The sequence below is a fragment of the Astatotilapia calliptera genome, chromosome 17, assembly GCF_964374335.1.
Source record: "Astatotilapia calliptera chromosome 17, fAstCal68.1, whole genome shotgun sequence".
In the NCBI taxonomy this organism is placed as follows: Eukaryota; Metazoa; Chordata; class Actinopteri; order Cichliformes; family Cichlidae; genus Astatotilapia; species Astatotilapia calliptera.
Window position 1 is genome coordinate 31177306 of NC_137438.1, and position 26385 is coordinate 31203690.

The window sequence follows — 26385 nt, forward strand, 5'->3', positions numbered from 1 at the left end:
TTTATGGACATGTTAAATGAAGAACAGTAAAGAGTAAAAAGAAAGTGTTGGTGTTCGTGACATTAAAGAAAAGGGAACGTGAGAGCGACTTCTTATGGACGCCTTTCTGCACATCTGATTGGAGAGAGGGACAGATAAGAACAAAGACGGCAATCTGACTTTCAGACTGAGAGAGAGAAACAGAAACGCGTGAGAGATATTGAGAGATGAAGGAGGCATGGGCTTTGTAGTGGAGTAACAGAACAAAGCAGAAGGATGCAGAGAAACAGATGGTGATACAGGGCAGAGAGATGTGTGAGAATGAGGGAAAAGGAGACAGAAAGACTGCGATGGAGAAGTGTAGAGAAGATATATTTAGAGAAAGAGGGAGAGAGAGTTTTAGCCTCCCAGCTAGAGGCATGACTCATCTTCTGCCAGCTGACAGAAGGATGGATGGAGACAAGGAAAGGGGGTGGGGGTGGTGGCGGGGTGGACAGAGCTGGGAAGAGGAGGGATGGAGCAGATGAAGGAAGAGAGGGGAGCGCAAGTGTGACGGAGGAGGGCGACAGACAGGGAAAGGGGGACAGCACAGAGAGAGAGAGGGGTGATGAAGGGTGGAAAACAGAATAGAAGAGAATGAGTTTCCACAGGCCATTTTACATGCAACCACACATGTACACCGAAAAAACAAAGAGACAGATATAAAGCCCAGGGCCCATCTCAGCTGCTTCCAAGTCCCGCTGAACTTCCCCCAGGGGTGTATGTGTGTGTGAGAGTGAGAGAGGATGATATAAGCAGCAGATTTCCCCGCAGCAGTCTGTTGCCGCACACGTGTGTGATTGTGTACGTGCACATGTGTGTGTTTTGGAAAGGGAACAGAGACATGAAGAGCACTCGGGATGACAGAAAGAAGGCGAGAGCGGCGCTGGTATAGTAAGCGAAGCAGGTAGTTTCGTCATCACGTGCGGCTGTGGCTGAATTTCAGTTCTTTCTCTTGCTGCTTTCTTTGTTGAGCGTCTGCACAAAAGTTGGTAAATATTATATATTTGTTCCAGCTTGTTCTTCTTGTTGTTTTCCAAAGAAAACAGCGGGGGCTTAAAGCTGTGCGTGGAATAGGAGAGGCTTCATTTGAAAATACAGTTTCTGTCATGGCACAGTAGACAGAGTAGGTGTGCTAGGTGATAAATCACTGCAAACCCTTCATTAAACACATTCAGTAAAATCTAATCTGGCTGTGTGTTTATTGTGGAAATGGATTAATTATATAGTGCGTAGAATATTAGTTGTTAGTTGGCAGCATTGTTTATAAAGAAGACTATTCCTCAACTGTTCAACTGGTGTTTGAACTCGCTGTATATCCAGACATCTGCATTGCAAAAGCCTCATTGAGAAAACCCTTGAATCCCTGCGGGCATCTACAGGCTCAATGTTCTGCAGCTCTGCAGGACTTCTGACCTTCAGATAGAAGTAGCAGAAAAATCACAGTCTTTTTTGCCTATTGAATGCAATAAACTTGTTTATGCTCATACTATATCTTTATTGTGAACAAATTACATAAACACCTCTTGCATTTAGAGGGCAGCAACCAAAGAGAATTTCAGGCATTTGTGCTTTACGTGTTCATAAAACATGTAAATCTTTAATCGTACTTGACGTTTTTCCAATAGCTGTAGTTACTATGAGTTTGACCCATGGATGGTAAAATTCTCATGTCATATCTGCAGATTTTTCTCTTCTGGCTTCAGTCGTAAGTCATTAGAAGGCATGGGAAATCACTTGTGATATTAAGTCGGCCTTGAATAATTAAAATGCAGTTAAATGTTGCGCCAAATCACAAAAACTCTTTATATTGTAAGACAAAGACCCTACAATAATACAAAGTTAAATGTGAATGCATTAGTGATAATCATAAACAAAACAATAACGGTCACTGTTGGGTCCAGTTTTTGATACGTTGTAATTATAATATATGAAATTGTGTATCGGAAATTCCCGCATACTCATCATAGGTATGAATGTGATTTTTCTGTGGTGGAATAATTGTACAGCGTACAATTTCAAAAACAAGAATTGGATGCACAAGTTTTGGACAATTAATTTTCGATTTTCTCTAAACCACAAAGGGTCAAAATTACCATAAAATGAGTCAAATCTTTTAATAAGTGGTGCTGAAACCTCTACAATGTCTTTTAATTTGACAAGGCCAAGGCCTATTAACCTCTCATTAATGATTATGATTGACTGCAACTGGTAGTTTCTCTTTGCCAGCATAAAAATGATTTGTTTGACAGCAAGTCCAAGGACCTCGGTGAAGATTGATGGAGGAGTACTGTAGATTTCATAACGCGGGACGCCATTTCTAAATAACTGCAGATTCCAAGTTCTTCAGATGTGTCACCACGTTGCACAAGTCTGGAAAAAGACCCGAACTGTCAGCCTCATTTGAAAGAAAACTGGTTAGGATGTTCAGGAACAGTCCAGGAACCACCAAAGCTTAAGCCTGCCATGAACTGGAAAATGCTGAACCACCAGCATCATTGTCCATAGTGAAGCCAGTTTTACATTGTCATGGACTGAGAGGATCCCGACCAAGAAAGATTAAAAAAAAATCAACACCTTCAGGCACCACTGAAATTCACAGCTACCCACATGGACGAGCCAAATGCCCTCTGAGGAAAGGTTTTACGGTCAGACCTGACAAAGTTTTTCAAGGTGAGGCTTTCAAACCTAACAACACTGCACCATACGCCATGTATGGTGGTTGTAGCATCATGATCTGGGGCTGTTTTGCTGCCAGTGGTACATTGCAAAAAGCGGATGAAAAAATAAAAGAGGACTCGCCCCAAATTCTCCAACTTCACCCCAAGTCAACAGCTAGACTGTTGAAACTTCGACACAGCTGGGTGCTCCCACAGAACAATGACCCCAAACACAAATCGAAACTGGTTTTGGAATGGATAAAGCGGGCTAATATTAAGATGCTTTGCCAAAGCCCCCAACCTCAACACTATTGAAGAAATTGTCTGCCAAAACGAGTGATCAAATATCCAGCCACAAATATGCCAGATGCTTGTTGATGGCTACCAAAAGCATCTGATCGTGGTGCAACAACCTAAGGGATATTTATATCCCTTAGGTTGTTGCACCACGATTTGTGAATTACAGAAAATCTCAAATAAATGCAAACTCGTACACCCAATTCTTCTTTTTTAAAGCCATCAAAGATGTATGCTGTACAATCACTTCACCCTGGAAAAAGATGGGTTCAAAGAAGTTAACAAAAGCCTGAAATTACCATGAAATTCATGCTTATGATGAGTGAATACAAACTTCTGACCACAGCATTAGTATTTAGTTACCTTTTAAATAAAATGTTGTAATTGGTTTTACTTTAATTTTAATAATAGACTATTTTAAATCAAATTTTACTATAAACTGCCTAAATGGACTGTGTTAGTACTGATGCAGTAGCCCAGACAGGAAACACCATCTGATTTTGATGTAAGCTCAGGTGGTCTCCTTGACTCAAACACAAGGCCAAGGTTTTCCTGCTTCCTACAAAAATAAAAGCAGGTACATTAAAAAAAAAAGTGCCCAACATGATTAGACAAAGTCTCGATTGTCTTTCAGTTGCTGAGTCTACTTTAAATATTTCCCTCTAAATACAACCAGTTCGCAGCAGTGACAGTGATTTTATAAAAATAATATTTAGCATTTTGTCCCGAGCAGCTTCCAGGCAATCAGCTCAGGCTCCGTCAGCTGCCGCTTCCCCTGCAGGAGAGAACGGGCTGGTTGTTTTGCTGAATTCTGGCACTGTAGGCAATAAGAAGTGAGGCTGTTGTTAATCCAGCGAGGAGCTGCCGACTTTCTCAGGCATTGCTCCCTGTTGCATGGCTATTGCTCATATCCTCTAGGGACAAGTCCCCCCCCCTCTCTTCTCTCTCCACTCCCCTCTCTCTCTCTCTCTCTCTGTATCCATTACTTGGGCACTCCCTCTCTCTTTCACCCTCTCTATTTTCCCTCCTTCATCTCACTTTGTCCAACTTTTCTGTGCCTCTCACCCACCCCACCCTTCGTCTTTTTTACCCTTTCCTTTGACTGTGTCGAGCGCTACGGATAAACTGCGCCTCCTTGTGTTTCTACACGAGCATCACAAGTTGGCAGTAAACCAGTCTCAGCTGACACACATCATGCTTGCGCCGCTCCTGTAGTTCTGAAGCTGTAGGTCATGTCCCAGAATAGGTGGTTGACCTGTTTTTCTCTTTAGTGCCGAAATCAATCTGATTATTTTTAATTACACGGATTCTCATGAGGAGAGTCCTCTTTATATTTGTAGACATTTCTCCAAAATGCAGATTCAGCTTCAGGAAAGGGGTTAGAAAAAAACAGTGTGCGGAAGACTTGAAGTGACTGAAAGTGACTTGTTTCTTATTTGATTTGACTTTTAAAATTAAAGTTAAAGGTTAAAGGTAACCTTTACTGACAAATGCTGTGCAGCAAGGCATCAGTAGATGGAGCTGCAGTGTCGTTCAAACTGCGTGCTGTGTCCCAGCCTCTCATTATGTTCACTTACAGTACCATATACATAATGGCGTGTATGGCACTGAGAATGAGATTAAATAAATGTGCTTACTTTACATCTATAAAATAGCAACATCCTGCAGCACATGCTGTCTCCGTGTAGTCATAAACCGATAGAGTGGAAATGTATTCTTGAAGTATTCAGTTCACTTTAATCCTAATAGCTTTACTGGCATGACTACATGAGTACTACCAGAGCGCTGTATGAAGGCATGGATGCAGACTGACTGAAAAAGAAAATCTGAACGCATGTATTTGGGTCACTGTGAGGAGGAGTAGATGTGTGTATCCCAAATGAAGACACAGTTGTCATACAGGGAGTGCAGAATTATTAGGCAAGTTGTATTTTTGAGGAATAATTTTATTATTGAACAACAACCATGTTCTCAATGAACCCAAAAACTCATTAATATCAAAGCTGAATGTTTTTGGAAGTAGTTTTTAGTTTTAGCTATTTTAGGGGGATATCTGTGTGTGCAGGTGACTATTACTGTGCATAATTATTAGGCAACTTAACAAAAAACAAATATATACCCATTTCAATTATTTATTTTTACCAGTGAAACCAATATAACATCTCCACATTCACAAATATACATTTCTGACATTCAAAAACAAAAACAAATCAGCGACCAATATAGCCACCTTTCTTTGCAAGGACACTCAAAAGCCTGCCATCCATGGATTCTGTCAGTGTTTTGATCTGTTCACCATCAACATTGCGTGCAGCAGCAACCACAGCCTCCCAGACACTGTTCAGAGAGGTGTACTGTTTTCCCTCCTTGTAAATCTCACATTTGATGATGGACCACAGGTTCTCAATGGGGTTCAGATCAGGTGAACAAGGTGGCCATGTCATTAGTTTTTCTTCTTTTATACCCTTTCTTGCCAGCCACGCTGTGGAGTACTTGGACGCGTGTGATGGAGCATTGTCCTGCATGAAAATCATGTTTTTCTTGAAGGATGCAGACTTCTTCCTGTACCACTGCTTGAAGAAGGTGTCTTCCAGAAACTGGCAGTAGGACTGGGAGTTGAGCTTGACTCCATCCTCAACCCGAAAAGGCCCCACAAGCTCATCTTTGATGATACCAGCCCAAACCAGTACTCCACCTCCACCTTGCTGGCGTCTGAGTCGGCCTGGAGCTCTCTGCCCTTTACCAATCCAGCCACGGGCCCATCCATCTGGCCCATCAAGACTCACTCTCATTTCATCAGTCCATAAAACCTTAGAAAAACCAGTCTTGAGATATTTCTTGGCCCAGTCTTGACGTTTAAGCTTGTGTGTCTTGTTCAGTGGTGGTCGTCTTTCAGCCTTTCTTACCTTGGCCATGTCTCTGAGTATTGCACACCTTGTGCTTTTGGGCACTCCAGTGATGTTGCAGCTCTGAAATATGGCCAAACTGGTGGCAAGTGGCATCTTGGCAGCTGCACGCTTGACTTTTCTCAGTTCATGGGCAGTTATTTTGCGCCTTGGTTTTTCCACACGCTTCCTGCGACCCTGTTGACTATTTTGAATGAAAAGCTTGATTGTTCGATGATCACGCTTCAGAAGCTTTGCAATTTTGAGACTGCTGCATCCCTCTGCAAGATATCTCACTATTTTGGACTTTTCTGAGCCTGTCAAGTCCTTCTTTTGACCCATTTTGCCAAAGGAAAGGACGTTGCCTAATAATTATGCACACCTGATATAGGGTGTTGATGTCATTAGACCACACCCCTTCTCATTACAGAGATGCACATCACCTAATATGCTTAATTGGTAGTAGGCTTTTGAGCCTATACAGCTTGGAGTAAGACAACATGCATGAAGAGGATGATGTGGACAAAATACTCATTTGCCTAATAATTCTGCACTCCCTGTAGAGACCTCGGAGTGAAATGTCACTGGCGAAAGTCAAAATAAAGAAGTTTTCATCTACAACTTTGTGCAGTTTTGGTTTTGTTATTCCGCTGTCAGACTTTAACCCGCTCACATAAAACACTGCAGAATGTCAGTCACATGTGACTGCCACATAGATCACTTAAAAACAAAATGTGTGTATGCGTGTGCGTGTTGGGGAAGTTTATTGCAGGTCTATTATTATGCAGAGACGAGAGACACCCCACTCTCTGTTAGTGCGCTCCACTTTGACACCGACAGAAACTCCATGTTTAGTGAACGGGGAAATACACATCCCCGTTCACTAAACCTCTCTCAGTGAATTGTTTAAAAAGAGAAATTCGATATTTTTGATCCTCATAGGTTTTTACGCACCCGGGATACACCTTAAGTTGTTAATTAGATATTTTTTGTCTTATTTTACACAATTAACGTATATATAGGCAGCAAAGGATTTTCACCATCATTTTGTGTGTTAAATTATCCTACTATAAAGTTTCGTTACGTAGGGGAGACCGGGGATAGTTGTAACATTTTTGACATTTCTGTCTGTAAATTGGAGCTCTTTTAAGGTAGTGGATTCAAAATGTAATGCAAAGTATTTACATGTCTCGGCTATTAAATAGTGCAGCTATTTTCTCTGCAGCACAATTACCCATTGCATGGTATGGTCTCAAACACGAAGAGTGAAATGTTACAATTAACCCCATAGTCTGGGTTAGTTGTAACATATCCTGGGGTAAAATGTAACACAATGAAATAAGGGTACTAACAAAACATTAACATGTAATCTTTGTTTATTCAACACATGAATGCACTTACATCCATTTATGTAGCTCTGTGTGTGTGTGACAGAATGCAGAAATCTAGCTTTTGAACATATTCCAACCCCCCAAAAAAGACAAATTATGGAATTTTCTGCAACTGAATATTTAATTAATTTTGGTTGGTCTTCCTTGAGTTTGGCCTCATTGGCTCAGTGGGCATTATAACCTACAACTCTGAAGCTGAAAAAATGTAGTTGTTCACCAGCATCGCAATTCCATTACTTTTTATCATGGCTTACCTAGGTGTGGTTTGCAAAGTGCTTCAGAAAGATGAGGAAATCTGTTTCTTGCATCCATCCTGACTTATTTCCACTACCAGTACTTCCTACTGGTCCATCTCTGACACAGAGGTCTGCATAATGTATGTGTGGGAACACAAACAGTGGAGGAATTGTGTTGCCAATGGCATTAACCACATATACAAAAGCGACCAGTGAACCTCTCTCTGCTGATGTCGTTGCCCCAACTCGTTTAATATAAGTTAAAGTAATAGTGTGGTAAGTTGTAACATCTGCATTATTGTTACAACTAACCCACACTGTTGCTGTTACAACTGACCCAGACTCCTATAGCCATGAACTAGCTAACATTACAGCCAACGGCTAAAACATTAGCACTAAAGACCTACACAGAATATATCCCCATAGACATACAAATAACATAATTTAAGTTTGATGAGTTTAACTGCAAAGCAGATAATGCTATTAGAAATTGAAATAAAGTAGAAAAACTTACTTTTTGGCATACAAATTACTTTTTTTCGTGTTAAATTGTCTGTGTTTGACAAAATGTGCTGATTTTTCACATGTGATAGCAGAACTGAATTGGGCATGCACAGGATGAGTCACATCATTTGAAACTTAGCCCTGATTGGAGAAATTGGAAGTGTTACAACTGACCCACGTTACAACTATCCCCGGTCTCCCCTATAGCCACTATAACCTGTGGGCAGTGTGTCGTAATATTCTCGTATCCCGTCGTTGTTTCTGAACTTGGTGAACCTTATGGTGGTTTTAAAAGTGGTCAATGCTCTAACGAAGCCCAGTATATACCTGCTTGATTAATGTTCTGAGTAGTTTCTCTGGACTTCAGGAACTCCAGTCTTTTCCTTTTTCTTCCCTCCGGTTGTGGACGCGCTCTTTTGAGAGGCATTGAACCACATTAAACAGCCTATTCCTCCGCAGGTTCACCGCCCACCGACCCATCGTAGTTTGCTTTTGACCGGGTTATGAATTGAGGAGAACTCGCTTCAACACGCCTTCTCTTTACTTCTAGACTTTTCATTACTCCTGAACGCGCTCGCGTGTGTGTGTCCAGCTACAAATGTGAAATGTTTGTGTGTAAGACGTGGTAGCATCGCCTTTTATATTTGCTGACCAAAAGAGAGAGGATTAGGCGATTTTGAAGCACTCACCTTTTATTCAAACAAATTATTCACTTCAGCTAGTCAAAGGAATCTGACCCACGTGAACTTTTTTTGTAGGGTTGATTGAGGTTTTTCCAAAACGTTCGACCCCCTCCACGTCTTTCAACTTTGTTCGCTTATTGCGTTTAAACGCCCCAGAGTAATCCCTCTACTAAAATATATTTTATATATACAGTTTAAACACTGAAACACTGTCCTGATTACATTTCACCCAGACATAAACGTAAATAAATAAACACTTTTCATTTTTAATTTAACTTAGTAAAATGTCCCAACTTGATGGACCGTTTATTAAACGCTGATCAGAGAGGGGGAAAGGGATTAGAAAAGGTATTAGCTGTGTTATTCCGGAGGTGATGCTTAAAATGGTCACCAGAGATAATCTCTGTCTATCTAACAAGTTTTTGCTCATGTCAAATCCCAGTGAACAACAACCTCATAGTCCTCACAGGTGTTAGAAGTGGTTTGGCGTTGAAAGTTCACAGTGTTAAATAGTCATCTGATTTTCTTGCACACAATCACCGGTGCATAATGTATAGAGGACTGAGGAGGGGAGGGCAGAAGAGGGTTCTGAGGTGAAGTGGGGGTGAGAGAAGGAGGAGGAGTGTATACGAGAGAGTGTGTGTGTGCGTGAGAAAGAGATAGTGGTGGTAGTAGTAGAGTGGCCGTAAGGGGACAGGAAGGGCAAGGAACAGTCGCTTTGCTGCTCAATTAGTTTTTTAATATCCTTGTTAATCTTTTCTTGAGGCAAAAACGGGATCGCACTTTTTATTTTGTACTTTTGTTTTATTTATTTTATCATAAGGCCCTGGATTTCTCCAGGGAGAATTCATATCGCTCTGTGCGTAAAATCCAAACTCATACCAAAGTATTTTACGCACGACTTAGACCTGGGATTTCAGCGAATAAACTGGATTATTTGACCTTTAGGAAAACGTTAATGTGATTTCAGATTACCCAACGACAGTAAGGTCACCTGAAAATTACAATCTCCGTCTTTTTATTGGATTTTTAAAAATTGCTTTTTGTAAATATAGTTGATCAAACTAGAGACGAGAGGATACAGCAGGCAGAAACAAGTGGTCGGTAGGAGCAGATTTCGTCGTACTCAAACCCGCCGCTTTGCCTCCCGTCAGGCCTCTAAAAAGACTGAGCAGGACGACTCCTCATTCACTGCTCATGTCTCCTCAGCAGAGCACTTTCCCGGCGTTGAAGCGGCGGACCATGGACAACAGGCCTGTCCGGACAAAACGAACCGGTGCCGTCCGACATCTGCTGTTGGCTGCCGCCTTCCTTGTCTGCAGCTCGCAACTGCTGATGGTGGACGCGAACTCGTGGTGGTAAGTAAATGATTGCGCACTGGTTTGCACTGGTTTCTGAAAGTTATGGTTAGTAGAGTAACGGCGACTAAAACGTGGGTGAGTGACCCTCCCCAAATTTTGTGCCGTCAAGAGAGCAAATAAGAAAAACATCAGATTCGCACAATAGACCAATTTTTGTTGATTTCTGTCATGCTGAAGCATAATGAATGGAATTTCTTTGAGCCATGGCTTCACTTTGTGCTGCTTCTTGCATCTGTGCTTGTGTGTGTGTTTTGGGGGTTAGTTTTGCGTGGTGCGCTAGTGGTGGGACACTAACAGTGAATGGAACAAATGTGAAGGCTCTGTCACAATATTTACTCTGGCTGAGCCCCAAATGGCATTGCATGGCGGGCTGCTGCTGTGCCTACAGGATCGCAAATTAGCCACACTTGTTCTTGACTTACAAAAACTTACTGCGGTGGCCCAGTTCAGGGTGGCTCTGTGGAATGATACTCCTAGAGGTCAGAATGAAATTACAGGACCAGATGTCCATCTTAGAAGTCTAGCCGTTAAAACAGCCTGAGATACTCAGTAGTTTGCACTCATGTTCAAGACTAAAAGGGAAACTTTCATAGCCCAGGTGATCTGAATAGATTATTACATGATTTTTCTGTGTTAGGCAGTCAGATTTGAAAGGAAAGGAAGTGGCTGCAGAGATGTTCACCAGAAGACTCTTATCTATATTTTATTGGCCACTTGTACCAATAAACCCAGCATGTGTCTGAATTTTTGCCCTCTGCTGTGCTGACCTCTACTCACAAAGGAGTCACAGATTCCATAAACTCAGTTTGAGGCATTTCTGTTTAAATTTCAACATCTACGGTTTTTTAGTTGAAATGACCTCTGTCTCTCAGGTCACTCGGTCTGACCCCGATGCAGCGGCCAGAGATGTACATTATTGGAGCTCAGCCTCTCTGCAGTCAGCTGTCTGGTCTCTCCCAGGTAAGTTAGTATCTGTGTGCTTTGGAAACGATTCTCCTCTAAGTCAACAAGGCTTTTATTTTGTTAGAATAAAAGCATATCTCAGTTTTGCACCTCTGATTCTTCTGCATGATTTTTTTTTTTTAAGAATAAGCCTTGATCTTCTTGTCACTTCCTTTTCTGTACCCTTTTGCAACCTAACTGGGGAGCTGGTCGAATAAAAGCGCAATTTCCCTGCAGGTACTACTGAAATATAAAACTGTTAACCAGCTAATGTCTGCTAATCTTATCTCTGCTGCTGCAGGGTCAGAGGAAGCTGTGCCAGCTGTACCAAGACCACATGACCTATATTGGAGATGGAGCCAAGACAGGCATCAAGGAATGTCAGTACCAGTTCAGACAGAGGAGATGGAACTGCAGCACAGTGGACAACACTTCAGTGTTTGGGCGGGTCATGCAGATTGGTGAGTTTACTGTAACTGAGGAGGAAAAAAATGTGATTAAAAGGGCATGACACAGCCTTTAAAAGCTCTCAGACAATATGAGACTAACAGCAAATTACAATCTTGTGTTTTCAGTTCTTTTTCTGGGATTTTATCTTTTCAAAATCTTATCACCAACTATTCTATAAATGCTTACATGTGCTTGTTTTGTATGTCAGCTCTGTTTCTGTTGCTTCTTAAACACAAGATATTTCAAACTGAGCTCCTACCATCCTAGAAAATTCAGATTACATGTGTGTGGGTTTTATGGCCCTCAGTCAAAGCAGACAGATAAAGAAATGTCAGCGGCACCACAGCTAATGTGTGATGGCCTGTTTCAAAACACCATATAAGCAACAGATAACAGAGGCTCAGCATCCAGCCAAAGGCTCGTTTTCAACTACAGCTCTTACTTCATTGTGGCAGCATATGTCTCCTCTCTCTTATAGTTTTATTCTGGTGATTTTTTTTTTTAAGATTATCAGTTTTAAAAAGAAGATTTATTCCACTTTTTGGTCACATTATATAAAATAGGTAGCTACAGGTTTTGATTACATTTTTTTAGCCTGTAATTGTATCCAATAAAATATGGCATATATAGATATGAGTTATGTGGTAAAAAGATGGGTAACTTGAGGTGAAATAGCACAGTAGAAGTGGAAAGATTGTTGTTTGTTAGTGCAGTGGCATTAAGATTAGCATAAAAGACATATCACATAAATAGTGTTAAGCCAGATGCTACATATAACATATAAATACACATAAAACACACACACATATATATAAGGACAGTGTAAAATTATTTTTAGAGATATTAAGATGTCAAATTTTTCTCATTATAAAAAGTGGTGTCATTAGAATATAATATGTGTGTAAAATAAATGTCCTTCAAAATGTTCCTATTTCCGCATTTTAGGCATGATAATGCCAAGCGCATGCTGTTCTATTTAAAGAAATCGACCATTAACAATCCCAAGAAATTATAAAATAAAGAGAAACAGAACTCAAATTCAGACTGAAAAACCTCATTAAAAATCCAACATATGACAACATCTGAAATATTCACTTCGACCCAACTATTACCGTGAAAAAAGCCGGTATACTTTACGCAGGCGCACTAAAACGAAAAATGTAGTCCTTCGATCAAAAAGACGGGGAAAAGAAGCAGTCACAAAGGAAGACTTCAGTAGGCATAAAACAGGAAAGGCATGTACGCTTTATGCATATCTCCAGTATTTTAATAAACAGATACCCGGAGCGCAGATTTTCGGATCGATAACTTTCGCGTCTAATTCCCAGCAGGCGATGTGGGAATCGCCTCATCAACAAGTATGTGCCAAATCCGCTGCGGGCTCTCTCACTCTGCTTCCATGCCTGTCTTTCTGTTGACAGTCTAGCTCCAGGTTTATATGGAGGTGTTAGTCGGTCCATTGTCCTGCGGCTCTTCTTTTGAAATGCACTGATGAGCTGACACCGAGCCGGCAGATCCGGACCTGCTATTTGAAGTCTAGGCTCCGCAGTCTCATAAAACCACTCGCTCTCTATCTCCCTGTCTTGTCTGGCTTTCTTTATCCTGCTGCATAACATGAACGGATATTTGCATGCATACCTTCCTGTCTTGACTGGCTGCTGTTGTTTCGGGGCCACAGAAATTGTCTAATATAGAGACCATTGTGCGCTATTTAAATAAGGGGAAAAAAGGAAAGTGAAAGTTTTGCGTTCTGTATATTAGAGTAGGGCATAAATACTAATAAATGGTTTGTATGTGTATAAGAATAATGTGAAGTAGGGTAATATTAAAAAAAAAAAAAGCAGCAATATTGTAGCTGTAGAGACCATGACAGTAAGGTGATGGTGAGAAAGACAAAAAGCACATTTTGTTTAAATCTTTATTTAAATTGAACTTGAAGGTAAGCGCTGTGTAAGGTTACTCTTTAAATAAGCACTGTTGTAGCAGCTTTATGCTGGAAGCAAGGACAGAGGGTGTAGAGATCACTCAGTAAGGTCGTGCATATGGTATATTTTAAATACAGATATTTTGCCCTTTTCAAACACTCATATTGAAGCTAATCATCTCAGTGAATGCTGCCTCTACCAGGAAAAGCACTTCAAAGCTCCTTGTTATTCTCATGTAAATCATGGTGTTTCAGAGCACTTAGTCTCCACCTGTCAGGCCGTTGTCCTTGTCCTTGTCACTTCTTTGTGCGCTGAAGTGTGTATTAATGCAGAGAATAGGACAAGCAGGCTGTCTTGTGTATTCCACGTTGGTGTTAGTGAATGGAAATCATTAATATGGACCAGTCTGTGAAATGTATTGCACCCAGGCCACTTCAAAGAGCGACCAAGACTGTAAAAATACAGTTGTTTATTAGAAGCTAGTCGCATTTAAGCAAACTCCTTCAAAGTGCATTACTCTGGCTGGAAATTATGTAAATTGTTGTGAGATGACCATCTACAGTAAATGCACAGTGTGACAAACATTCCCAGAAGTTTCTTCCATGGATTTTTGCCCAGCTCCTTTCTTCTTATTCCTACATGTTATCTCCTTTAAGGGTCAGTTCACCCAAATTACACAAACAGATTATCTCTGGAGCCATCGAGTCATGCAGACAGTTCGGTTTTATTTGCTTTTAGGATATCCATCACTCAGATTTCTGCTTTTAGCCCCATACAATGGTGAGGATACAGCAGTACAATTCTTCTGAAAGTTCTTTATTTGTTTATTTTTTCAACTAATCTCTCTTCTTTAAAGTAAAAAACTGTGGGAAGGAATGTTTCAGATGTATTTCCTTTTGGCTCTGAGCTCCACGAGTTCAGTTTTTATCGCATGAGTGCTGCAATGATGATTTGTAATCTGGTAGAAGTAACTCTTTAACGTTATGGTTGAGTAGCCAGGACTTGGACAGATATACCCAGAGGCCAACCACATGAGGAAAACTGATATGCTGGAGAAACCGATATGTTTACATCATCAAATGCTGCACGTGCATGATCTGGCATTTAAAGTTGTGGAGTTAACCAGGTATGAGGTCAGGGCCTCAAATCACTTCTATTGTCTATTGTTAGTTCAAGTGGGGTGTGGGGCTGTTAGCTGTGTGTTTGTGTGTGCGTATGTATGTGTGTGTGTGTGTGTGCGTGAGAGAGAGAGAGAGAGAGAGAGAGAGAAGGGGTTATTTAGCTGTGCAGCTACCTGTGTTTCCTGTCAGTGATGTGACAGCAAAACTGCAGCTTTACTGTGTGTCAGAATTCACTTGCTTAACTCCTGTTTTCCTTCCTCCATCAGGCTCCAGGGAAACAGCCTTCACCTACGCCATCAGCGCAGCCGGTGTGGTCAATGCCATCAGCCGTGCGTGCCGCGAGGGCGAGCTCTCCACCTGCGGCTGCAGCCGCGCCGCTCGCCCCAGAGACCTGCCGCGTGACTGGCTGTGGGGTGGCTGCGGTGATAATGTGCATTACGGCTACAGGTTTGCTCGGGAGTTTGTCGACGCCAGGGAGAGGGAGAAGAATTACCCCCGAGGGTCACCCGAGCATGCCCGGATGCTGATGAACTTGCATAATAATGAAGCAGGGAGACAGGTATGGGACAACGAAAAAAAGCTTTATCTCTCAACAAAACCATCGCTGTGTTAACTTTCCCAAGGTTACTGTTGTCTTCTTCATATGTTTCCCTGTCAGGAATGTGTGTAAGCTGAGTGGGCCTCTGATTGCCTGACCGGGCAGTATTTATATGCCTGTGTATGTGGGTTATTTATTGGGAGGGTCCAAATGGTATACTGGTAACGCCCTTGGAGTCTGGCGGGGCTGACAGGTCAGAGCACATTCCTCCGGTGTAACACACAGGCACATACACAGACATACAAAAATCCAACACTGAGAGGGGCTTTAAAGGAAATTTTACAAGACATTAAAAACAAGAGAGACAGACTCAAAGCTGGGGTGGTATGATGGTCATTAAGCTTCCTTTCCACTCCAGTTACTGAACAATGGCAATGATGGTGATTCAACAAATGGTCTAGTAACTGAAGTTGTCTGGAAGGTTCTCAGGTAGGGAGAGAAAGAAACCTCTTGCCTTTCTCTCTCTCTCACACACACACACACACACACACACACACACACACACACACACACCTACACCTTTCTCGTAAACTCTCCATTTGCCCATTCTGGTGTTCCCTGGAACAGGAGAACACGTTTATCTTCACTTAGAGAAGCTTTGTTTAAGCTGTTTACAAGACAGAGACGCTGCCTGTGCGTGTGTGTGTGTGTGCTCACCTCAGCTTCATTTGATTTGTGTATGAGACGGTGAGCCTAGTTTTGTGCATGTGTGCGTCAGAGGTCAAAGGTGAGGGTCTGGAGAGGTTGTGTTTCTGCTGAGAGTCCCTTTGGGGCTCTACGAGAGTATATGAGGGAAAGATCTACTGCTGCAGCAACCTTTCACACGCACAGTTCAGTGACATACGCATGCTTTTTTGAATGACTTTTCCTCCTGTCTCCCGTTTGATCCTTTGCTTTCATTGTTGTCTGTCCATCGAAACGGAAGAGAGGCAAAGGGAGAGATGAAAAGGAGGAGAGCCACAGACAGGAAGACAGTTTCTCTCCTTCTCTCTATCCCCCCGGCCCCACCCTGCTTTCTGTCTTTCTATCGTGGACACGCTGGTTTGTCCTAAGCAGGATTTGTCTTGCTTGGTTGAACAAGGCAAACCACAGGGCTTTTGTGGAGGTGACAGCGGTGTCCGTGTGTGTGTGTGTGTGTCCATGTGTGTGTGTGTCCCCGTGTGTGTGTGTGTGTGTGTGTGTGTTTGCAGCCTCATTTGATTTGTGTGAGCGGTGGACAACGTGGTCGTCCGTGTGCACAAACGTCTGGAGACAGAGACACAGGGTGAGGGATGGACCTCCGTCACACTTCTGCGACTCTCAAAGACTTTCGCACACTTACACACACACAGACACACACACACAAATACACACGCAGAGAGCTACTAACTTCCACTGTCTCCACATAAATCAAATGAGGCAGCGCTCGTTACACAGACCCAAAAAACAGCCAGACATACATTCCCGGCCTTTTTTGAGATGCCTCTGCTCTGAACACACAAGATCATTTTCAATCACTATGTCAGCCCCCGGGTCCTTTTGTTAAAGGGGGGGGGGGGGGGGGGATACACACACACACACACACACACACACACACACACACACACACACACACACACACACACACACACACAGACACAGCTCCTAAACCCCTAACCCTGTCTGAGTAAAAACCTATTGTGCCTGACACAGAGACTGTGTCTCCACCACGGATCACTGAGCGTGTGTGTGTGTGTGTGTGTGTGTGTGTGTGTGTGTGTGTGTGTGTGTGTGTTCATCAGGTCCAGTGTCACTGTGCCTAGCAGGCATGACCTACCAAATAGCTCAGTGTGATGCTGGACACACACATGCATGGTTTGGTTTGAGCAACATGAGGCTATTGGCAGGTAGTAGTATGTAATGAAAAGCTCTATACATCAAACAATGATGTTCAGAGTAATGAAGGAAATGAAACAAAGTCACAAAATTAAGCACTGGCTGTGAAGAAATGTTAATTGGGAAGATTAGCACAGAAAAACATAGTAATGGCCTCCCCATCCTTGTTACGTGAAATGTTACTGTCGCTGTAAACATGTCATAAACCACACAGTCGGGAGTCTCAGTGAAAACAAAGGCTCGTAAAATTGGCAAGGAGTCATAAAACATGAGAATTTCCTCCTTTAAACTTATATCTGAAAGTTTTTCTTAATTCTCAGAGTCCCATTCTTCTGAAGCTACAACACATTTCTGAAAGGTTGTATTATATGGCCTTTCTATTTCTTCTGTTCTTTCAGTTTAAGTTAAACTTAAGAACGTATCAAAGAGAGAATCACCAAAAATCATTTTACCCTTCCACAAAATGACACTGTCCCCTGTTCCCCGACTGACGGGGGGTCACTGAGGTCGGTTCATGGGATTGGAGGGTGCCGAGTGCTATGCCTGCTGGGCAGTAAAGTAGAGGAGAGGGAACAGGGGTGGAAGGTGGGGGTCGCTGGGGAGGCTGTTTGGGACGCCGGGGTTAACAGAGGTGAGAAGGTAATTGAGATCAGGCAGTGTGAGGAGACAGAGTGATGGGTTTCGTTTGTCTGAGGGTGAATCGGGGGAAATCGGGAGTCAGAAGAACTCGATTCGGCAAGAATTGCGTGGAGATGCGCTGGAGTTTGTTTAAGTGGTTGTAGGTGCTTGCACAATACCAAGAACAATTTGTACTTGTTTGTGTGTCTATGCTTGGGGTGTGGGTGTGGGTTGTTTGGTTTGTTTATATTGCAGTTTAATTGACCTGGTAAAGCTGCAGGGGTGAAGGGCTCCCCCTAAAGCCCACTGCTGTGAGGACAATAAATCTTAGATTTCCTGTTCCTGTTTTTCTAACAAGGCCAAACGCTGTAAAGTAGGAGCTGTTTTATCTTAAGGAGGAAAAAAAAGCTTGTTCATGTGTTTAAATCAATAATTGTCATGTTCCAATTATTTTCAAGGGATAGTTTTTTATATGGGAACTATGTGGGAAAGACTACTTACAATAGAGGAACATTTCCTCCAGTTAGCGGGCCTTTTATTCCAAGTCAGCTGTTTGTTTTACTTTGGTGGGGTCATGTTGACAGCAGCGTCGAAGAACAGCACATATGGAGAAAAAAATCATTTTCTTTGCTTTCCATTTTCCCTCCTGTTTATCTGTTTCACTCTGCGTTCATTGTATAGCCCACCTAACAGAGGTTTCTTAAATAAACAGATAATTTTGCCTCCACAAAGCCAGTTTTGGAGAAAATGTTGCAGTGTGTGTGTGTGTGTGCAGCAACGTTTGTGCAGCAACGTTTGCACAACTCATCTCTTCTTTATGTTTTGGGGTCTTTTAATTGGCCGTTCCAACAGTGTAGCAGCTCCATGATGCTTTTTTATGTTCCCCTCTCACTATGTGTTCGCTGTAATGATGAGAGCTGAGCAGTTACAGATTTTTACCACTAGATGGCAGCAGCTTAGCAGCAAATCGATTGTAAATCTGCACCACAGAGCTGGAGCTAAAGCTGCTGACCTGGAGGTGAGACTGAAGCATCACAATGACAGGTATTAGGAGGAAAGAGAAACATGGGTTATTTTGCTTCAGCTTGTGCATAGTAATCCCTCTCACTGCACTTATCTTAGTGTATTTTACTGTATATAGTAACCTTTAGTAGTATAGTATGTAGACTATTTTTCTTTTTACTAATATCTCTTTATTCACTTTTTCTTCCTGTGCTTTGTGAATTTCCCCCATGTGGTAGTGTAGTAGTAGTGAAAATTTATTGTGTAAAAACTAATGTGGAGTTTTGGGGGGTTTTGATCTCTGTATACATTTTGATTATTTAACATTTATATCTTTTTTCTATTACTCCAACAGGCGGTTTACAACCTGGCTAATGTGGCCTGTAAGTGTCATGGAGTTTCGGGTTCCTGCAGTTTGAAGACCTGTTGGCTCCAGCTGGCCGACTTCAGACATGTTGGAGAGTTCCTGAAAGAGAAATACGACAGCGCAGCAGCCATGCGGGTTGGACGCAAGGTACTAAATCCATTCATGTCTCTGTCTCCTCCCTCAGGAGCCATTTGAAGTATTGCCTCTGCTAATTCTGTCCTTGATCCACCAGGGAAAGCTGGAGCTTCTAGACAAGCGCTTCAACCCACCCACCACTCAGGACATGGTCTACATCGACCCCAGCCCGGATTATTGCCTCCGCAATGAGACCACAGGATCGCTGGGCACCCAGGGCCGACTGTGCAACAAAACCTCGGAGGGCATGGACGGGTGCGAGCTGATGTGCTGCGGCAGAGGTTACGACCAGTTTAAGACCTACAAGCACGAGCGCTGCCACTGCAAGTTCCACTGGTGCTGCTACGTCAAGTGCAAACGCTGCACGACGCTCGTGGATCAGTTTGTGTGTAAATAGCGCACTTCAGGATTTGGAGGAGGCGGCGGTGACGACTAAGGGCGCCGGAGGTGACGGGACGGTGATGTTTCGAGAGTTTTGTTCAGGATTAGACGCACAAAAATCAGATTTCTGACAAATGTCCTCATCTCCCACCATTTCACATCAAGCCAAGCAAAAAGCAATAAATAAATAAATAAAAACTGCATAGCACCTGTGCAGCATATTTTTTGGAAGTAGATAACACATCAATGGATGGAAAGGTAGGGCAAAAGACACCTCGGATTTTTATTTCCCCCCACCCTCTGTCATCGCTTTCTGCTGTCGTCCTGATCACAATCATAAAGGAAACAAGCAAAGCTGATGGACAATGAATGATACTGAGGATGATCTGTGAGAGGAGATGTGACTGGTGTGAGATAAAAAAATAAATATATAATTAAATAATAAATAAATACACAACTCTTGATTGCTATTTAAAGAGACTCAAATAAACCCAGGACACAGTTTGGACCCCACCCTTCAGAGAAATCTATTGATGCTTTGGGAAAAGTGATCACTTGTGTCACCATTGTTTGTTGTCTGACCTTTTAACCCTGCGAGAGAGATTCTGAGATTTAAGAGATGTGTTATCATGCACGGCAGAAATGCAGAAAAGTTCCGATTGGTGGTGTAAATAAGGTAGGAAATTAATCAAAAAGATGAATAAATGAAAAGTAGGAATACACAAATGCGCGCACAAGCTGCATCTGTTTCTGTTTCACAACACAGTGAGGTTCAGGGAAAAAAACTCTTCAAAAGACTAAATGCACCACCTGTTTTGTACAAGTAGCAGCAGAGGGTGTAGTTGCTGCTGTTCCTTGTATCATCAAAGCAGTAATCCTGCACCCGTGACCTGACAAGTGTGACTATGCAGGTTAATGAGGCTTGGTGGTTGAAGCCATCGTGACACCACGGCTGTTTAAACAAGCAGCTCACATCGGCCGTCCGGCTCCGTGACCTTCACGTGACAGCAAAGTGAGCGAAACCTCCATTAGTGAGATTAATGTGCTGTACCTGCCTTAATGAAGCCACACTGAGAGACACGTTCGCTGTGAGTGGACATCTTCATCTTGCGTTGTAGCGCAACTCGATAAGAGCAGCAAACAGCCCCCGTGGTGTCGACTTAGCAGTCCTGTCGTAGCGTGATTTTTAGCCTGTTTCTATTGGCTCGGTTGTGATACAGATGTTAGATGCAGTTGGCACGAAGAGGACAGAGTGAGCAGGCGAGGATGGAGCGCGCCGTGGAAACTCATGAACGTGCAAAAACAGAGAGGACTTAAGGTTTATTACTTTTAACAAAAAGAACAAATAGTAGATGAGAACAGAAAGTATATTTTATTATTGTTTTTGATTCTCCTGTTTTCTATGTTTTTATACATGAGCATTACTGTGTATTCTTTTGATAAACTACTCTTTGGAAAAATGAGGTTTTCTGTGTTTTAAGTCTGCTGCAGTTCTTCCAGGAAAGTTTTTATCCAGGCCCTGTCTTCCCCATCAACATAATAAGCACAGACACGTCTTTGTCATCGGGGTGGCTGTTTTCTCAGGTACAGGCAGAACTTTATTAGGGACAACAAGACATTTAATCTCGACTTAATCTGCACATTTACATTTAAATGAACCTTAAATTACTCTTTCTTGATCATATCAGTGTTACAGTAGCCTAAAGACATGAATGTTCTCACGTCCATTGTTTTTATGTGGATGTATTGGTTTTTTCCAATATAAAAATATAAAATATGATGTATATTCATAAATGACCTTAAGGATCTGATTTATTAGTAGCTTACACTTATTAATCATTCAGTTTTCTTAACTTTCTCACGCCTCCTTGAGACCTTTGATCCCATCAGATGGCCAAACAGCTTGTCCAGTCCTGGACTCTTCTTCTGCTCTTTTATATCTAAATCATCAAGGCTGGATTCTCCCACAGCCTCTTTATGGAACCAGCAGGATGGCTTCATCATGTATCTGCAACTGTAAAATATCCCAGCAGAATTTGCCCAAAGCTGAATGTCAAGTGCACAGTCACGGTTAAGCAGGTCTGTACGGTGACCTTACTAGCAATCCCATTACTTTTAGCTTCTCACGAGTAATTGGATTAGACTACTGACCAGAGCACCATGACCGACCTACAGCGCTGTCCCTCTGTAATCCTCCTCACCTACTTTTGTAGGCAATCTGCACTTGCTGGTTAGGTAGTATGATCATTTCAGTGTGCACGTGTTGGTTGTGTATCTACAAATGCATACCTATCAGCCACAATATTAAAACAAGCTCCATGGCAGAATTGGCCTTCTTCAGCCAGACAAAACTACAAAACGAGGCAGCACCAAAGCTCTGCAGATCCTAATCACATAAAAAAATCATTGGTGTGTAATTAAACAAGGAATATCCTTAGGGGACCACAGGAAGAAGCAGGGCTGCTCTCAGTATCTCAGCACTGGACACAAGGGGACATCCGAACCCACCGTTTTAGGCAGGTGGTTTTAATGTTGTGGCACATCGGCATATGTGTGCATTTAATGGAGATTAGAAGAGTGAAAGTGTAACCTGATGGTTGGTCTAATCCTTTTTACCTGACAGCCATCTGCTGTTGTGATGCTGCTAAGTTGAGCTCTCTGAAACAAACAACCAACAGTGAGTAATTCTTCCTTTCTTTGATGAGGCCTTCTCATCCCGTGAGAATATTACTGGTTATGTTTACAAAAATAGTTCAGAAGAGTATGGATGCCAAACTGTCTGACTTAAAGATGACCAGAAAATGTTTGCAAACCGGTCAGGAACACCATTAATGAGACCCGGCTCCAGGAAGACCTCTTGGCGTCTGACTGCCAGCTTGTTAGTTGTTTAGCCTAACCAGTTTAACGGCATATTTTCTTCCTTATGCACTTGGACTACATTACTGTGACAATGACTCACACAATTTATCATAACATCATAACATTTGTTTCCTTTCTCAGAGGTGTTCTGACATTGAGCAATGAGCTCATTTCCTGTACAACCTGTCCTCCCCACATGTTGGAGAAGGAGTTGGAAGCTCTGGTTGCTTGTCCCATGTCCAGCAAAAAGCAACCTAAGAGGCTGAAATCCTCCATTATGGGAGAAAAAATAACAGCAAATAGCTGTGAACTACAACAAATCTGATGTGTTTTACTATGCAGAACATGTTGTTCTTTGTACAAACCATAGTGAGTCACGGTGATAAAGTGTTATAATGTCATTGGTATTCAACTGCATTTTATTTTAGTTACTGTATTTAGCATCAACAAAAAGCTGCTTTTCATCATTTTACTGAGGCTGTACATTATGCCAGAAGCAAACTACACATGGGGATGTCACACGTGGTGTTTATAGATTATCCAGCAGCTGTTGTGGTTAAAGAGATCTATATGCAAACTCTCTGATCTGGATTAGCTGAACTGAAGGAGAGACACAACCCCACTTTTTCAGACACACACACATGCGCACAGTAACTCAAAAGCCTGATTCTGAGTCGGCTGCTCTGTTTGTGTCTTTTTCGTAGCTCAAAGACCAAGTTAACCAAAGATGCTCAGACACTTATCCATAAGCTCATTCAACCATATGCTTTCTGTAAGATTTGGCCGCAGCAGAATGGATCACTGAGTCCCAATGAACCAGAACATCTAATCTTCTGTAGATATGGAAAAACCATGTATGGTCAGTTCCCACATCAATACAGCAACAACTTCTTTCATCCTTATTGACGTTTATCGCATGGTTTGTAATTGCACAAAATGCCTATTCAGGTTAAAAAAAACACTGCACAATGAGGAAAGATGTAAGAAACCAACATGTTTATTAATGAAGAGTGACGCCAAACATAAAGCAACCAGGCGTCACGAGAATATACTAACATCAAGTTAAGCCAGTCTTGTTAATTATTCAGGGCCTTTTCAAGTGTTATGCCAAAACAGACTCAGTATTCAGATCTAGCAAGCTACACCTAAGGAACAAAACAATTAGCAATGCATAGTCTTCTTGTCTGGCTTGGCAACTTTGCTTAACTGAAAGCTACGTTAGTTAGTAATTAAAACTTGCCCTGGCCTGTGAAGGAGAGAATGAGAGGTGCAGTAACCTTAACAGGTTTGGTGGGTGTTACATCAGGTGTTCTATTCTTCTGTAAACCCTGCGAGGACACGTGCAAGTGACCATGGGGGGGAAGCTTGCTAAAATAAAACTTTCTATTGCTTTATTTGAACCTGTGGAGATGAGTTTATTCTTAATTACAGATAAACTTTTCTATCACTAACAGTCACCCAATTTGCAATTTTAATATGCTGTTCTCTTCAAGATAATTTTTAACCATTTTAACCGTAGTTGGCAGTGTGATCCAAAAGAAAATGACTCTGAGTGACACTTACCTTAGCAAAGAAGAAAACACAGGTGTGAATCTGGTTTAGGTGTGTACAGGTGTGTTGTGTCATGTTGTGGATACCTGGATCCCAGCAACAGTTGAAGAAACACTGTAACGCACGCCTATTAAATTCTGCACTGATAACTAATGGAAAGTTACTTATAATGTGAGGTAAACAATGACTTATTTGAGAGAAATCAAGTCAGTTTCTCCCTGGCATTTCTTAATTTTCTACTTTTACACAATCAAGTTTACTGTGCACAGATTAGACTTGTAAATGCTCAAATGTTCATGAAACATTTAATCATTATGATTTCATTATTTAGCCAAATAAAACCATCTTCCTGACTTTAATAAAGCAGGCAAGTCTTCTGTGTTTCTCCACTTGTTACAGAACCAACAGATCATTCAAATGGCCACAAACTCCAAAATAACACAGAGCAACAAAAAAAAAAGCTTTAAATCAGTAATCAAGGTTATGCAAACCTGCATGACCACACGACTGTGAGTTCATTAGAGAGCTGTGGAGCTGGAAAGGTGTTTTATAAGCAAATGTTTAGATCATTTCCTAATCAAGCATTTGGAAGAAAAATGTCAGTTCCCAAGCTTTATTTTTGCACGTAAACATTTAAAGTGCGACGCTGAAAACTAATTCCATTGTGTAGTTTGTCTGCTGTATTTCCCAGCAGAGAAACTGAGCACACTCTGTCATGTGCTTTTAAAAAGAGAAAAATGATCAGTTTTGGTATCAGTACACAAGGTTAAAATCACATTATGTACTCATGCGCTCTAAGTCCTTGACATTTGAAGAAACATCAGTTACACCGCAAAGTAAACAAGAAACCTTTGTGAAAAGATATGAAATCTGTGATGGTCGCTGAGATAAACTGATTTGCTTGAAAACATTTTTTATCAACAGCAAAAGTTCTAAAACCTCGGTAAAGATATATAAAATTATAATTTACAAGTTATATGAGATCCTGTCAATATTACCAACTTCTTTGTTTTGCAAATGAATCCAATTCTTTTCTCAAAATTTTTTTTATTTAACTGTACTTATTTTTGTAACACGCAGCATCCTTGTTTTATCTGTCTCTTTGTAATCTATATAGAGTCAATCCAATGCACTGATTCAAAGAAGATAAAACTTTAGTGATAAGATATCCCAATTGCAACAGAAGAACACAGATATAATCAGGTCAAAGTTCTGAGGTAACGTCATCATGCATTGCCTGCCACAGAGATTATCTGTTTCAGCGCAGCAGTGGATATAAGATTTTAGTGTTTTCAGAGTCAAGTCACTCCTTCCAAATACTATTTCTTAAAAGTAAGACAATATCTGTTGTTAAACACGTGGTTCCAGCAGAACCTCTGAGCCTGGTTCTGCTTTAGGTTTTTTCCTGTTAAATGCTAGCTTTGTGAAGTGCTTGCTCTCAGGAGGTTGTTGGATTGTTGTGGGGTCTTTACCTAATCGTAAAAAGCGCCTTGAGGTGACTGCTGTTGTGATTCAGCGCAATTTAAATAAACCTGAACTAAACTGAATTGAAATGGTACTGTGAACTTGCTTAAGCAGTTCAATGTTCAATTTCAATTTTCATCGCACGTGACCAGGAAGGACAAGGTTAGAAAAGAGTATACCAGAGGAACAGCTTGGGTTGAGCATTTTGGAGGCATAGTTAGAGGGGCATGGCTTAGATGGTTTGGAGATGTGCAGAGGAGGATAGTGGATATACTGGACAAAGGATGTTGAATATGAAGCTTACAGGCAAAAAAAGAAAGAAAAAGAGCACAGAGAAGATTCATGGATGCTGGAGATGCAGAGAGTTGGTGTAACAGAAGAGACAACCAATAACTGAATAGTTTATTGGTATATCAACATAACAATTTGCCTGTAGTTAGCAACTGTGATCAGTAATACACTGTTTAAGTCCTATAATCTGCAAAAGCAAACCAAAGAAACTCGCATGTAAACATGTTTTTAGTGATTTATTGATTAGCATTCAAATATCTCAGTGAATACAGAATAAAGATTACCACAAAGCAAGAAAGCACGAGACAAGGCTAATCAAAAGGTATTGGCTGAAGCATTTGCTTATTACGCCAACCCTTTTAATAAAAGATCTTTTGCATGCAGCTCCTGTACACAGGGCTCGAAGCAAAGAATAAAGCAAAGCAAAGCAAAAACAAACAAACAAACAAAAGAAAAGAAAAAAACTTTCCACCTTAGATAAGTAACTACATCAAAGCAAAACCATCAAGAGTTTCAGTATTATTATTTTTGCTCTTTTCATTCTTGATTTATATATTTCTCTATTTTTAAACATGTTTTTAAACAAGGAAAATGAACTACACCTTTTTAAATCACTGTCATAACTATTCCACAGGTTAACTCCTCTAACAGAAACACATCTCTGCTTTATATATATATTTGTCCTTATCTTGTTTTTTTTTAAAAAAGAAATCTGTTCCCCTTAAGTCATATTGACTCTCTCTGACTTTAAACAGCTTCTGAGTACTTGTTTTAGATCAGAGACTGACACTT

The 26385-nt window shown here is 41.4% G+C and overlaps 1 protein-coding gene across 8 annotated transcripts in view; it reads left to right on the top strand.

Moving 5' to 3' along the window:
- wnt5b (wingless-type MMTV integration site family, member 5b) overlaps positions 1-20888 on the top strand; it is a 92266-nt gene extending 71378 nt beyond the window's left edge. For 3 of the 8 annotated variants that reach the window (XM_080291663.1, XM_080291659.1, XM_026148320.2), the window contains 6 exons: positions 9887-10032; positions 10908-10995; positions 11279-11438; positions 14740-15032; positions 18901-19059; positions 19145-20888. In XM_080291663.1, the coding sequence (XP_080147789.1) occupies positions 9917-10032; positions 10908-10995; positions 11279-11438; positions 14740-15032; positions 18901-19059; positions 19145-19444 (1116 nt within the window). In that variant the 5' untranslated portion in view covers positions 9887-9916 and the 3' untranslated portion in view covers positions 19445-20888. Of the gene's footprint in view, positions 1-9295; positions 9779-9883; positions 10033-10907; positions 10996-11278; positions 11439-14739; positions 15033-18900; positions 19060-19144 lie in introns of those variants that run through there. The other 5 variants (XM_026148319.2, XM_026148316.2, XM_080291662.1 and 2 more) reach the window with 3 other exon arrangements.
- Positions 20889-26385: the final 5497 nt, after the last annotated feature.